Source organism: Bos taurus, chromosome 2 (assembly GCF_002263795.3).
Source record: "Bos taurus isolate L1 Dominette 01449 registration number 42190680 breed Hereford chromosome 2, ARS-UCD2.0, whole genome shotgun sequence".
NCBI lineage: Eukaryota > Metazoa > Chordata > Mammalia > Artiodactyla > Bovidae > Bos > Bos taurus.
In genome coordinates this window covers 132,967,038-132,979,494 of record NC_037329.1, presented here as the reverse complement: position 1 = coordinate 132,979,494, position 12,457 = coordinate 132,967,038, and the positions used below count along the sequence as shown (strand labels likewise).

The following is a 12,457-nucleotide window of genomic DNA, read 5'->3' as shown; positions in this document are numbered from 1 at the left end:
TGTCCTAACCATGACCCGCCTCCAGCTCAACGCCCCTCTCACAGGCTGCAAGAACACCGGACTCAACGTTTCCAGACACGCTGAGAGCCCTTCCTTTGTCCTGCCGGCCTGGGCCTCGGGAATGCCCTCCCCCCTTGGGCCTCTGGAGGACTCCCACCCATACTCCCCTGGCAAAGTACAGCAGTGTTAGGACTAAAGCCCGGCGCCCTGGGGTCAGATCCGGGCTCCAGCTCTCAGCACCTGAGTGGCTCCTCTGTGTGGCCTCATGCAGTTTTCCCCCAGGGGCTATGGGGAGACTGAGCCCCTGGCGCAGGGGGAGTCTGCACCTGGCTCTTGAGTACATCAGCCCACGCTTGATTCCCTCACTGAGAGTCAAGTTCCCCGCCCTTCCCTGAGCTCTCAAACGTGCTGGGTGCCAGGGAGATGGTGGGGCACAGGCAGACCCTGTCCACCTGGAGTTCAGGATCTAATACGTGTGCCAGAAAGTAGATGTAAAATGACAAGCACCGTGGGCTCCCCTGGTGGCTCAGCTGGTAAAGAATCCGCCCGCGGTGCGGGAGACCTGGGTTCGATCCCTGGGTTGGGAAGATCCCGTGGAGAAGGGAAAGGCTACCCACTCCAGTATTCTGGCCTGGAGAATTTCATGGACTGTATAGTCCATGGGGTTGCAAAGAGTCTGACACGACCGAGTGACTGAACTGAACTGAACCTGTGGAAGGTACTTCCACATTCACGGTCTCGTTTTAATCTCTCCAGGAGCCTCCAAGATGAGTGTACCAAACCCCACGTCAGATGAGGAAGCTGAGGCTCAGAGGAGTTGAGTGATTTTCCCGAGGTCCCACAGCTCGTCGGTGACAGACCTGGGACCCGGATCCAGGTCCGCCTGATACCAGAGCCCCAGTTCTTATCGGTTGGCAGCAAAGGTTCAGGGGGGAAGCAGTGACCAGAAAGGGGCTGGAAGGAAGCTGCTCTGGGAACCAGTCCTGCAAAGGTGGAGAGGCAGGACATCATCCTCGCCCCAGTCTCCAGCCTCACTTGCCAAAGGCTGCTGACGATCGATCTCACTTCTGATGGCCTCAGCCAAGTGGTCAATGGAAATGAATCCAATTTGTTCAGCAGGGGAATTGAAGAGTTGGCTTGTATTAATGTTCTGAAGCTAACAAGTAATTTATGCTCACTGGAGCCAAAGGTATGCCTTTCTCCTCTGAATTGAGAATCGGTCCTGTTAATAAGACCGTGTCATCCAGGTGGCCTTGTTCTTTGACCACCTGATGCAAAGAGTCGACTCACTGGAAAAGACCCTGATGCTGGGAAAGATTAAGGGCAGGAGGAGAAGGGGGTGGCAGAGGATAAGATGGTTAGGTAGTATCACAGGCTCAATGGACATGGATTTGAGCAAACTCCAGGAAACAGCGGAGCACAGAGGAGCCTGGCGTGCGGCAGTCCACGGGGGCGCAGAGTCCGACACAAGTGAGTGACTCAACAACTGTTGAGTACTGAGTACTGAGTACATCCAGGTACTGAGGAGCCTGGCAGATGGTCTGTTGCATGGGTTGGGGATGGATGACCAGGAAAGGAGCAAGATGATGATGGCACAGAGGAGGATAACCTCCCGGGGTGGGGGTAGCAACTACAGAGAGCAGGGGTGGGTGCAAGGTCCCCCTGCGCCGGCAGGGACACCTCAGCCTGAAGGCCAGGGGAGGGTCAGGAGCCAGCACTTGGCCGGTGGCCTGACTGCCATGGTCTCTCTGCCCTTTGCCGCTGCCCAGAGGTGACGTGAACCTCCTGTTGCAAATGGAGGGATGGACGCATAGGGAGGCTGCATCCTTACCCAACCCAGGTTCCTCAGCTGGGCAGAGGCTGGTCTTTGCAGACCCAGGTCTCAGGCTGGCAAAGCCCATGCCCTCCTAACCCCAGAGTCAGAGTCCACCATTTGGCTCCCTTCCCCCTCCACTGTGGACAGAATGCACTGCTCCACCCTGCTGATCTGAGCTTCCCCTGTGGCTCAAAGGGTAAAGAATCCTCCTGCAATGGGGGAGACCCAAGTTCTATTCCTGGGTCGGGAAGAACCCCCACAGAAGGGAATGCTCAGGCCACTCCAGTATTCTTGCCTGGAGAATCCCATGGACAGAGTGGTCAATGGAAATGAATCCAATTTGTTTTGGGATCGCAAAGACTCAAACAGGACTGAGCAACTAACACTCAAGTCCTGCTTGTATGGTTTGACCGTCACTTGCTCTGACCAACAGAGTGCGTGTGAGATTAAAGATCGTTGACAGTTCTCTGTCACTCGCCCCATCCAGAGAAGGAACCCTTTCTGCAGAGCAGCGGACCACCCCAAGTGCCCCGAGCTCTGCACCTCACCCTCCGTAACCACCCCCAGGGCGGCAGCCCCGGCTGACAGATCTGTCACAAGCCAGCATTCAGTCCTGGAGGCCTCACCCACCTGAGGCTGGGGCAGAGGCATCCAGGCTTTCCACTGCCTCCACGCTGAAAGCACATCACTGAACGGCATGCCACGCTCCCACAGGTGTCTGTAGTGGGTGGAACAGCGCCCCGTCCCCCAATGAGATACGCGCTCAGAACCTGTGAGCGGGACCTGACTTGGACAAAGTGTCTTTGCAGAAGAAATTAAATCACACACGGGTAATTGGTACCAGGTGGCTCAGTGGTAAAGAATCTACCCGCCAATGCAGGAGATGCAGGTGATGTGGGTTCATTCCCTGGGTCAAGAAAACCCCCTGGAGGAGGAAAGGGCAACCCACTCCAGTATTCTTGCCTGGAGAATCCCAAGGACAGAAGAGCCTGGCGGGCTGCAGTCCATGGGGTCGCAAAGAGTCAGACACGCCTGAGCACACACGTGCCTGCACGTGAGACGAGGTCATCCTGGATTTGAGCGGGTAGCCCTGAAGGCACCAAAACTGTCCTTAGGGCAGAAGAGGAGACGTAAAGCAGAAGGTGACGAGGATGAGGCATGAGTGCAACGTCGCGTCTACGAGCCGGGGAGTACGAACAGCACTGGAAGCCGGAAGAGGGGAGGTGCCCCCAGAGCCTTCCGAGGGAACGCGGCCCTGCCAACACCCCAACTTCAGAGCCCTCCCCCCCCTCCTCTCCCACTCTAGAACCCACATCGGGATTTCCCAGGCAGTCCAGGGGTTAGCAATCTGCCTGCCAACACAGAGGACACGGGTTGGATTCCTGTTCTGGGAAGACCCCACATGCCTCGGGGCACCTAAGCCCGTCGCCACAACTACTGAGCCTATGTTGTAGAGGCCGTGCTCTGCAACAGGAGAAGCCGCCCAGGGAGAAGCCCACGCCCGTCAGTGAAGCCACAACCAGAGAAAGCCCGCGTGCAGTAACGAGGGCCAGCACGGCCAAAATCAACAAATAAGTAAATTAAAAAAAACCACATCAGAAAACTAAGGCCATTATTATAGGACTATCTCACATCCACTCTAATTTACATATGGAAGAAATATACAATTTTCTAAGTAACTATTTTCTCTTTTTCAAACCATTTTAAGCTTTTAACGAAGATCTGGGAACACAGTCACAAGACTTGAGGTCCCCGGTGTGGAGCCCCCGGCCTGGGGACGGACTCAGGAAGGGTTTTCACCTGTAACAAGCCAGCCTTACCTTTCTCCTGAGCCATTTCCTGCAGACAGAAGTAGATGACTCTGGCTCCCAGGCTGAAGCCGATCAGGGTGACAGGCCGCCGGCCCTGCGGAAGAAGGGACACAGGTGTGCACAGCGGCTCCAGAAAGGCTGCCCTGATGACGGCGGCCCTTGCACACCTGTCAGCGGCTGCTCTGCGCTTCATGCATGGTGGCTGTGCCGTTCCTGACCCCGGGCTCTGATGTCTCCATTAGGAGAGGTGTTTATGCAGGAGGGCACCTGCTCGGGAACCGGCTTCCTCTGAGGCTGACAGGCAGGGTTTCACTGGGTTAATTCCCTTTTATCTCACACCATTGCCCAGCAGCCATCTCTCCTTCCCCGTCTACCTGTGTGCGGCAAATGACCGCAGTGAAGGGGGCCCTTCTGGAGCTGGAAGAGGGGGCGGGAGGTACCCCCAGATGCGATGGAGAAGAGGGCAAAGGGTGACGTGGAGCAGGGGGACTGCTCTGTCCCTAGAGAGGAAAGCGGGGTATGAAATGCTGGCCTTAGACTAGAAGAGGAGACAGTACGTTAGACTGCTGTGTCTGGATTGGAAGGCTGATGAGGGGACCTACTGTATAGCATGGGGCGGGGGGGAGGTACCGTCTTTTGTAGGACGTGTATTCAGTTAACCTTAACAATGCATTGAGAGTCCTTGGACTGCAAGGAGATCCAACCAGGCCATCCTAAAGGAGACCAGTCCTGGGTGTTCACTGGAAGGACTGATGTTGAAGCTGAAGCTCCAATACTTTGGCCACCTCATGCGAAGAGCTGATTCATTTGAAAAGACCCTGATGCTGGGAAAGATTGAAGGTGGGAGGAGAAGGGGATGACAGAGGATGAGCTGGTTGGATGGCATCACCTACTCGCTGGACATGGGTTTGAGTAAACTCCGGGAGTTGGTGATGGACAGGGAGGCCTGGCGTGCCGTGGTTCATGGGGTCGCAAAGAGTTGGGCACAACTGAGTGACTGAGCTGAACTGAACAATGCATTCCAACGTACAGGAGGTGCAGACAAGTGCTGTTTGAGTCTCCTTATACAAGGGGCCTGGAAGAGTCAGATTCATAGAGTCAGAAAGGACCCTGGTAGATCCAGGAGCCGTGGGGGGCGGAGGGGAGGGGGGACGGGACTCAGTGTTTCATGGGGTCAGAGTTTCAGTCTAGGAAGGTGAAAAATTCGGGAGATGGATGATGGTGAGAGTTACACAAGAATGCAAATGTACTAATGCCTCTGAACTGGACAGTTAAATACGGTTAAAGCAGTATGTTCTATGTTATGTGACTTTCACCACAATAATAATAATAAAAAAAACATAAAAACGGATTCCCCTGGTAAGGCTTCCCTGGTGGCTCAGATGGTACAACATCTGCCTGCAATGGGGGGAGACCTGGTTTCGATCCCCGGGACGGGAAGATCCCCTGGAGGAAGGAAATGGCAACCCACTCCAGTATTTTTGCCTGGAAAATCCCATGGACAGAGGAGCCTGGTAGGTTATGGTCCATGGGGTCCCCGGTGGTCCAGTGGTTAAGAATCCTTTCCAATGCAGCGAGCATAGCTTTGATCCCTGGTTGGAGAACTAAGATCCCACATGTCTCAGAGCAACTAAGCCTGTGCAACGCAACTGCTGAGCCTGCGCACCGCAACGAGAGTCTGCGTGCCTCGATGAGGGATCCCACATGATGCAGTGAAGACCCGAGGCAGCCAAATAACAAAAAACACATAAAGAGAGAAATGGGGGGTTCCAAGTTAGATGCACAGAGGCACTTTCTGACTAAAGAACTTGCAGAAGGGAAACCTGGAAAAGAAGGTCAGGAGAGGGGTCTGAGTACAGGGTCTACAGACACGGAAGCAGACGGCAGGGCAGGCGAGTTTCGTTGGACCAGCAGGGCTCAGCACTCTACGCTTTTCCCTTGCTTTTTGGGCCAATACTTGCATCCGCTCCTTGCTGTTCCACCTCCATTTACTTCCACAAAAGTCCCTCCACTGAATCATATTCCAATTCCACAGGAACTTTGCAGTCAAGGCTGCCAGTCACTGCCCAACAGCTACTCTCCCTTCATCCTTGGTAGCAAAACTCCTGAGCTTTTCTGCCCCCACCCCCCACCCCCTACAGCTACCCAGCCAAAAACTAAGTTTCTCCAACTTCCCTGTAGCCAGGGACGGCCTCAGGACTGAGTCCTGGCCAAGGGATGCGACCGGCTCAGCCACCCCACGGCATGTGGGATCTTCCTGAGCTTTCACTTGTACCTTCCTGCCTCTGACTGTCTGGAATGTGGACGGAACCCTGATGGTTTTATGTGGTATCTGGACCGCTGCTCAGAGTATAGCTCTGTAGACATGTGCGAAGGAAGAGCTGACCCCGACCACACCTGCAGAGGCCTCTGACACTCAGTCCTCACTTGATTACTTGCTAGGGAGGCACAGTCAGTAATTCTTACTGGTCCATCCTAGGATATATTTTTGCAGGGCGTGGACCCACCACACATCATTGGGGACCTTAGTTGCCCAACCAAGGATGGAACCTGGGCCCCCTGCAGAGAAGTGCAGTCTTAAGCCAGGCAAGTTCTCCTAGGACACTTTTGTGACTTGAGCTGGTGGAGCAGTGGGGACCCTTTAAAGCCACCGGGCTACCCTGACATGGGCTCATCTGAGGTATGACATCCGCCCACCAGTCAGCTCCCCTGCTCCCTCCCACCTCCGCTCCAGCCAGTCCTGGGTACCTGCTGCCGGGAGAGCAGAATGTGGGCCAGGTGCTTGCCAACCTCTGCCGATCGATGGAGGCACACGCCCCAGGGGTTGTCGATGACGTTGGCGACACTGAGGAGTGAGGCTGGCCAGGTGAGGGCGGCCACGAGGCCTGGGGAGGAGGGGTACAGGTGATGAAGGCAGTGGGGGTGAGGGTGGGGGGTCCTCCTAGGGAAGTGACTGGCTGGCTACTGGATGCCCGAGTGAGCGCCTGCAGTCTCTAACTTGGGGTCTGTAAGTTTCCCAAGTGCTGCCAAACCGCTCACTAGCCCGGAAGAAAAGGGAAGCTCACACATTTCTGATACGTGGACTAGATCTCAGGTTCAAGCATCTGCCACGGGTGGGATTCCAGAGATGGCCCAATCGATCACACCACCCTGTGTCCCTCCCACTTTCCCATAACCCTGCAGCGCCTCCGGCCCCGCCCCCTGCCCGTCCACGCTAGGCTCCATCACCTGACCCGCTTTGGCCAATGAGATGCTGCTGGATGAGAGGTGTGAAATGGACTTGTGCCTTTGATGCACTTCTCCCGGGGGTGTGGGCTAGCCTGCGACTCCAGGAGAGGAGGAGAGACGAATGGAGCAGAGCCCAGTCACCCTGGTCACCCCAGACAAAGCTGGCCAACACCTGGCTGGCCAGCTGACACACAGATGCATGAGCAGGCCCAGCAAAAGTCAGCCAAAGGAAGCCAACGCTCCTGAGCTACTGTGATAAATGACTGCTATTTTAAGTCACTGGGTTGTGGGGTGGCTTGTTACACAGCACTTACTAACTGATACACTAGGTGATAACGTGATGGGCTGTTTGTCTATTTCCTCCCCATGAAGACCATAATAACCATGTCACAGACAGGGGCACCGAGGGAACAGCACAGTGCCTGACTCCCTGGGGCCTCAGGCAGGCAAAGGCACAGAACCAGTGTGGCCTGGGAGTGGTGGGCATGCCGCTGGTCGGGGGAGGGGAGGCTCACCAGACAACACCGTGTACTTCAGGGCCTCCTGGGCCACCATGTTGGCAAGACCGCTGAGGATGGTCTCCAGGGCGTTGCCGAGCTCCATCAGGTACTTGGCCTCCCAGGCCAGGCAGTACTGCTCACGGCTGCGGGCCAGGGCAGCCCAAGGGGCGCTGAACGTGCCTGGGGAGAGCACAGGCGGGTGGGGTCTCTCCTGTCTGGGCTGGTCCTCCTGCCTCCCCCACGATGGGGAGTGGGCCTCGGTGCCTCGGTTCTGCTGCCCGCTGCTGCCCGTGGGCAGGCTGGTCCTCCTGTCTCCCCCATGAGGGGGAGTGGGCCTCGGTCCCGCTGCCCGCTGCTGCCCATGGGCAGGGCTGGTCCTCCTGTCTTCCCCGCGAGGGTGAGTAGGCCTCGGTCCCACTGCCTGCTGCTGCCCATGGGCAGGGCTGGTCCTCCTGTCTCCCCCGTGAGGGTGAGTGGGCCTCATTCACACAACCTGGGGGACAGTCTGCAAACTGGGGGCGGAGGGCTTTGAGGCCAGCTCTGCCGTGAGCTCGCTGGCTCCCCTGACTTTTCTGAGCCTAAATTTTCTCACCGAGGGACTGGAAATGGGAGGGTGATGCCAGCAGCGCCATGTGCCCGGCGCCAAGCAGGAGAAGAGAACCACGACGCTGGCACCGTCCTCCCTCCCGGTCCGCCCTCAGATGTGAGGGTAGTGGCCCTTCTCCAGCAGGACACTCAGGACCCCTCATGACCTGGCCCTTGCCTTCCTTACAGCCTCATTGTTCATCATGTTGCCCTTTGGAAGCACATGCTTTTGATTCCATCTCTTTGTTCACTGTTTCATTCCTATACAGATGTTAACCGGGGACCTAGACCACACCAGGCCCGAAGCCTGACCCTGAAGATGCAGACCCTGGTCACTGCAGGAATGTGCAGTGAGCAGGTACCAAGCACTGGGCAGCTCTGCACTGAGGGTTTTCTCATGGACTCTCTGATTTAACCCTCGACATAGATTCGGAAATGGAGCCCCACAATTACAAGGGATAATGTTATATCATTTTACAATGCAGGAGGCTGAGCCACCCAGATAAGAAGCCCTCAGCCCAGGGAGGGAGAGGACCGTGCAAACCTCATGGAGTCGCTGGTTTGCGGACTGTGGGAGTACAGAGAAGCCCTGTGCATCTCTGCCTGTGGCCCAAGCGACCTTCCATCCTTACCTTTCTATGAGCTTCCAGCATGCTTGACTTATCTCCAGGGAATCCCCTCTGGCCCTCTGATGGGTCTCACACATCTCGCGCTTTCCTGCCCTGAGTTCTCATCACGGCCCATGACTGTCCATTTATTTTTGCTTCGTCTGATGCCCATCTCTCCCGCAGCCTGTCTGCCAAGCGCTCGATTTGCAAAGCCTCATGAAAGCAGGATGAGTGAAGGGAGGGAGGAGACAGCTTCCCACTGCCTCTGGGTTCCGGCTCAGCCAGGCGCCTTGATGGGAGTTTTGCTGACAAAGACCCCTGAGGGGCTGCTCCCCATCTCTGCAGGGACCCAGGCAGAGCTCTGCAGCAGCTCAGGGGTTAACTGTCTCTAGTTATGGAGGAGAAGACAGTCAGCTCTGAGAGAAGATGTGGGCAGATTTTGTGTGTGTGTGTGTGCACACACACATGTGCACACGTATGTAAGGCTGCATGTGTATGTACTGTACACATATGCATGCACGTACATGTGTGTAAACATGTATGTGAATGTTCACGCATGCATGTGTGTACGTGTGTACATGTGTGTATGTGCACGCATGTAAGTGTATGTACATGCATGTGTGCAAGTGTGTACGTGTGTGTGTGTGTGTGTGTGTGTGTGTGTGTGTGTGTGCATGTATGTGTGTGCGTGGTGGGCTGTGATGCTGGCCCAGGCTCTGCACCCAGCCGGGCAGCTTCCTGGTCCCAAGGCTCGCAGCAGGGCACACTGCCCTCTGAGCCTCGGTTTCTGCAGGTGTCAGAATGGAAAGAGGGCATCTGACTCACCGGGGTCACGGGGACCGCCTGATAGGCTGCATGAAAAGCATTACGTAAACTATAAGCGCTCTCCTGCCTTCTATCACCCCGCGGCCAAGAACATGGGCCATGGAGCCAGACAGAAAGCGGGTGAGCCGTGCCCTGTTCCCTGACTAGAAGGTGACTCTGGGCAGCCCTCATCAGCCTCGGTTTCCTCATCTGTAAAATGGGGGTGATAACGATGCCCATCTTTGTGGCTCGACGTGAGGGCCTACGTGAGCCAGTGCATGCAGGATGCCTGGCTCAGCAGCAAGCTACTAGGCCGCTCTCACGATTACGTGCAATGCTACTTAATAAAGGGACAGACCCAAGAAAGTCCATCTGTTCCCGTCACAGGCGGAAGCAGGCCTGCGAGGATAAGAGACTTTCCTGGCGTCAAGGAGGCAGGTGATCCTTCCCTCCAGAACTTCGTCTAGCTCGGCTGCATTTCTTATAACCGCCCCCCCTCTGCCTGGGGCACATACTGCACTAGGCTGCTGGAGGAGAGCCCTGAAGACAATCTCCTCCTCCCCACCCCCCAGACGAACTTGACTTTGATCTGGAGCCAACTCAGCCAGGGGGTAGAATAACCATAAAGGATTCTCTTTCCACACTGGTCAAAGCTGCCAACTGCTTCACTCGAGACCCTTCGTCCTTACTTCCTATCTTGGTCCTTCCGTGGCACAGACCGTGCCATGAGACAAATGAAGAGGAACCCGTGACCCCTGGCTCAGGAGACCTGGGGTGGAATCCTGCTGTGCCGCCTGTCTGCCATGGGACCCCTCTAGCTTTCCTCTTCATCCAGATCAGGGAAAGAACAGCTCTACTTCAAAGGGTCACGTGAGGTCATGTACAGCAGGCCCCTAGCGTGTGGGTGAAATGCCTGACTCAGGGTGCTAGGTGCTCAGTCAATGCCAGAGACTGCTGTGCATGGACTGGCCGGGGTGAGCCTTACCAGTAATACTCTGGGGCCCAGTAAAGCCTCTCAACAGAGCCTGGGCATTTTCTCGTCTGCTTCCTGCTATGTCACTCAGAAGAACTGTGGCTTCCCCCTGGGAACCCCCCAGGCTCTGAGCGTGCGTATCTGGTTGGGATGCTCCAGCGTCCTGGGCTCACCCTGCTCTCTCCCTGGGCTGATGACCTGGCTCATCCTGTCTGTTGAGCCTCCCGTGGGCACTTGCAACAGTGAGCCAGCAGGAAGCGGACCTTGACTTTTATTCCTCAGGGCCACCCTGGCTGGAAGTCCCCCAACTCACACATGTTCAAATTACAGCAGCAAAGGGAACTAAGTAATGCTTACGAAATGTCACTAAAAATCTTCTACAGGTCACCTTGTTTAATCTTTGTGAGTGCCCTGAAAGGCAAGGATAATCTGCTTTGCCTCGCAAATGAAACAGCCAAGACACAGAGAGGTTAAGGAAATGGCCTGAGGTCACACAGCCAGTGCACCGATTTCTCACTTTCATGCTAAAAAGTCCCCTGCTAACCTCCATTTGTTCTGAGGAGAAGTCCAAACCCCTGGCCACAGCTCACACGCTCCTACATGATGTGGCCTCCCCAAACTCCTGTCTCCCAGCCCCCTGCTCCAGCCATCCTGTGCTTCTTTGGCACCACAGGCCTTTCGACACGCTGCCCTTTAACTTGGTATTCGTTGCTTTCTCTTCTTTACCTGGCTAATCCCCAGCTAGTCCTTAGCCTAAAAAGTTTCCTCTGGTGACTTTCCCCTCACTCCCCAGAACACTGTGCTTCCCCTATTGTGCCGCGCATACTGCGTCCCTGTGATTCTCTGCTCAGTGATCTGTCTCCTGCCTTGGACCATATGTTCCATGGGAGCAGAGGCCACGACTGTGCTGCTCACCACTGGATTCCTAGGGCCTGGCAGGGTGTGCTCAGTGCTCTGTAAAGCCTGCTGAAAGGATGGACTGATGGGTGGATGTGTGGGTGGATGGACGGACAAATGAACGGATGGACGGATATATGGATGATGGATGGATGATGGATGGATGGATGGATGGTTATATGGATGATGGATGGGTAGATGGATGGATGGTTAGATGGACAGATGGCTATGGGTGAGTGGGTAGATGGATGGGTAGACAAACAGATGATGGATGGATGGATGGATGGATGGATGGTTATATGGATGGTGGATGGATGGACAGATAGACAAATGGATGGATGGATGATGGATGTGTAGATGGACAGATGGATGATGGATGGATAGACGGATGGTTAGATGGACAGATGGATGTGGGTGGGTGGGTAGATGGATGGGTAGACAAACAGATGATGAATGGATGATGGATGGATGGATGGGAAGACTATGGGATGAAGTTATCTCGCCAATCTGAGCCTCAGTCTTCTCTGAAAAATGGGGCTCTCCTACCCCAGCCCTACAGACATACACTGACCAAAAGCCTAGGCAGCGTCTGGCCCACAGCAGCAGACCCAGCTCAGCCAATGCCCGCCCGCTCAGCATCCTTTTCTGCCCCCGGTCCTCACGGTATTTTCCGGATGCCAGCCATCCCGTGATGGCGATGGTGATGTGCAGCTGCCTGCCTTCCGTCAGGGGCAGAAATGTGAACTCCTCAATGGCCCCAACACGCTTCTTCATCTTGTATCCTAAAGATCAGACACAAAAATGAGGATGGGGGTGCCTGGGGCCCCTGGGGAATGTTGTCGGCGTGGCTCTGTGTACTCACACACTCTGTGCCCTGTTCCTCAACAAACGTCTCAGTTTTGAACTCATTAATGTTGGTGCCACGATTGTCCCTAATTACAGATGAGAGTAAGAAGATTCCAAAGTCCAGTGAGCCCCGTGAGTGGCAGAGCTGGGGTTGAAACTCAGAATCCAAGTTTATAAACCACTGCTCTGTCCTGATTCAGTGGGTACTATATCGTTTTCCTGCCCACGAACCTCAGGAGCGTAACACACCCATCTTAGTAGACCAAGATTTTTAAAAATGTGGACCATCTTTAAAGTCTTTATTGAATTTGTTACAATACTGCTTCTGTTTTATTTTGGTGTTTTTGGCCGCAAGGCACGTGGGATCTCTGCTCCTGGACCAGGCATCA

At 55.2% G+C, this 12,457-nt stretch overlaps 1 protein-coding gene across 10 annotated transcripts in view; it reads right to left on the bottom strand.

Annotated features, from left to right (window-relative positions):
* The window catches only part of TMCO4 (transmembrane and coiled-coil domains 4), a 105,083-nt gene that overhangs the window by 41,330 nt on the left and 51,296 nt on the right, over window positions 1-12,457 (bottom strand). For all 10 annotated transcript variants that reach the window (XM_024983142.2, XM_005203348.5, XM_024983166.2 and 7 more), the window contains 4 exons: window positions 11,885-12,004; window positions 7,371-7,535; window positions 6,376-6,512; window positions 3,637-3,721 (listed from right to left, as the gene is read on the bottom strand). In XM_024983142.2, the coding sequence (XP_024838910.1) occupies window positions 3,637-3,721; window positions 6,376-6,512; window positions 7,371-7,535; window positions 11,885-12,004 (507 nt within the window). The remainder of the gene's footprint in view (window positions 1-3,636; window positions 3,722-6,375; window positions 6,513-7,370; window positions 7,536-11,884; window positions 12,005-12,457) is intronic.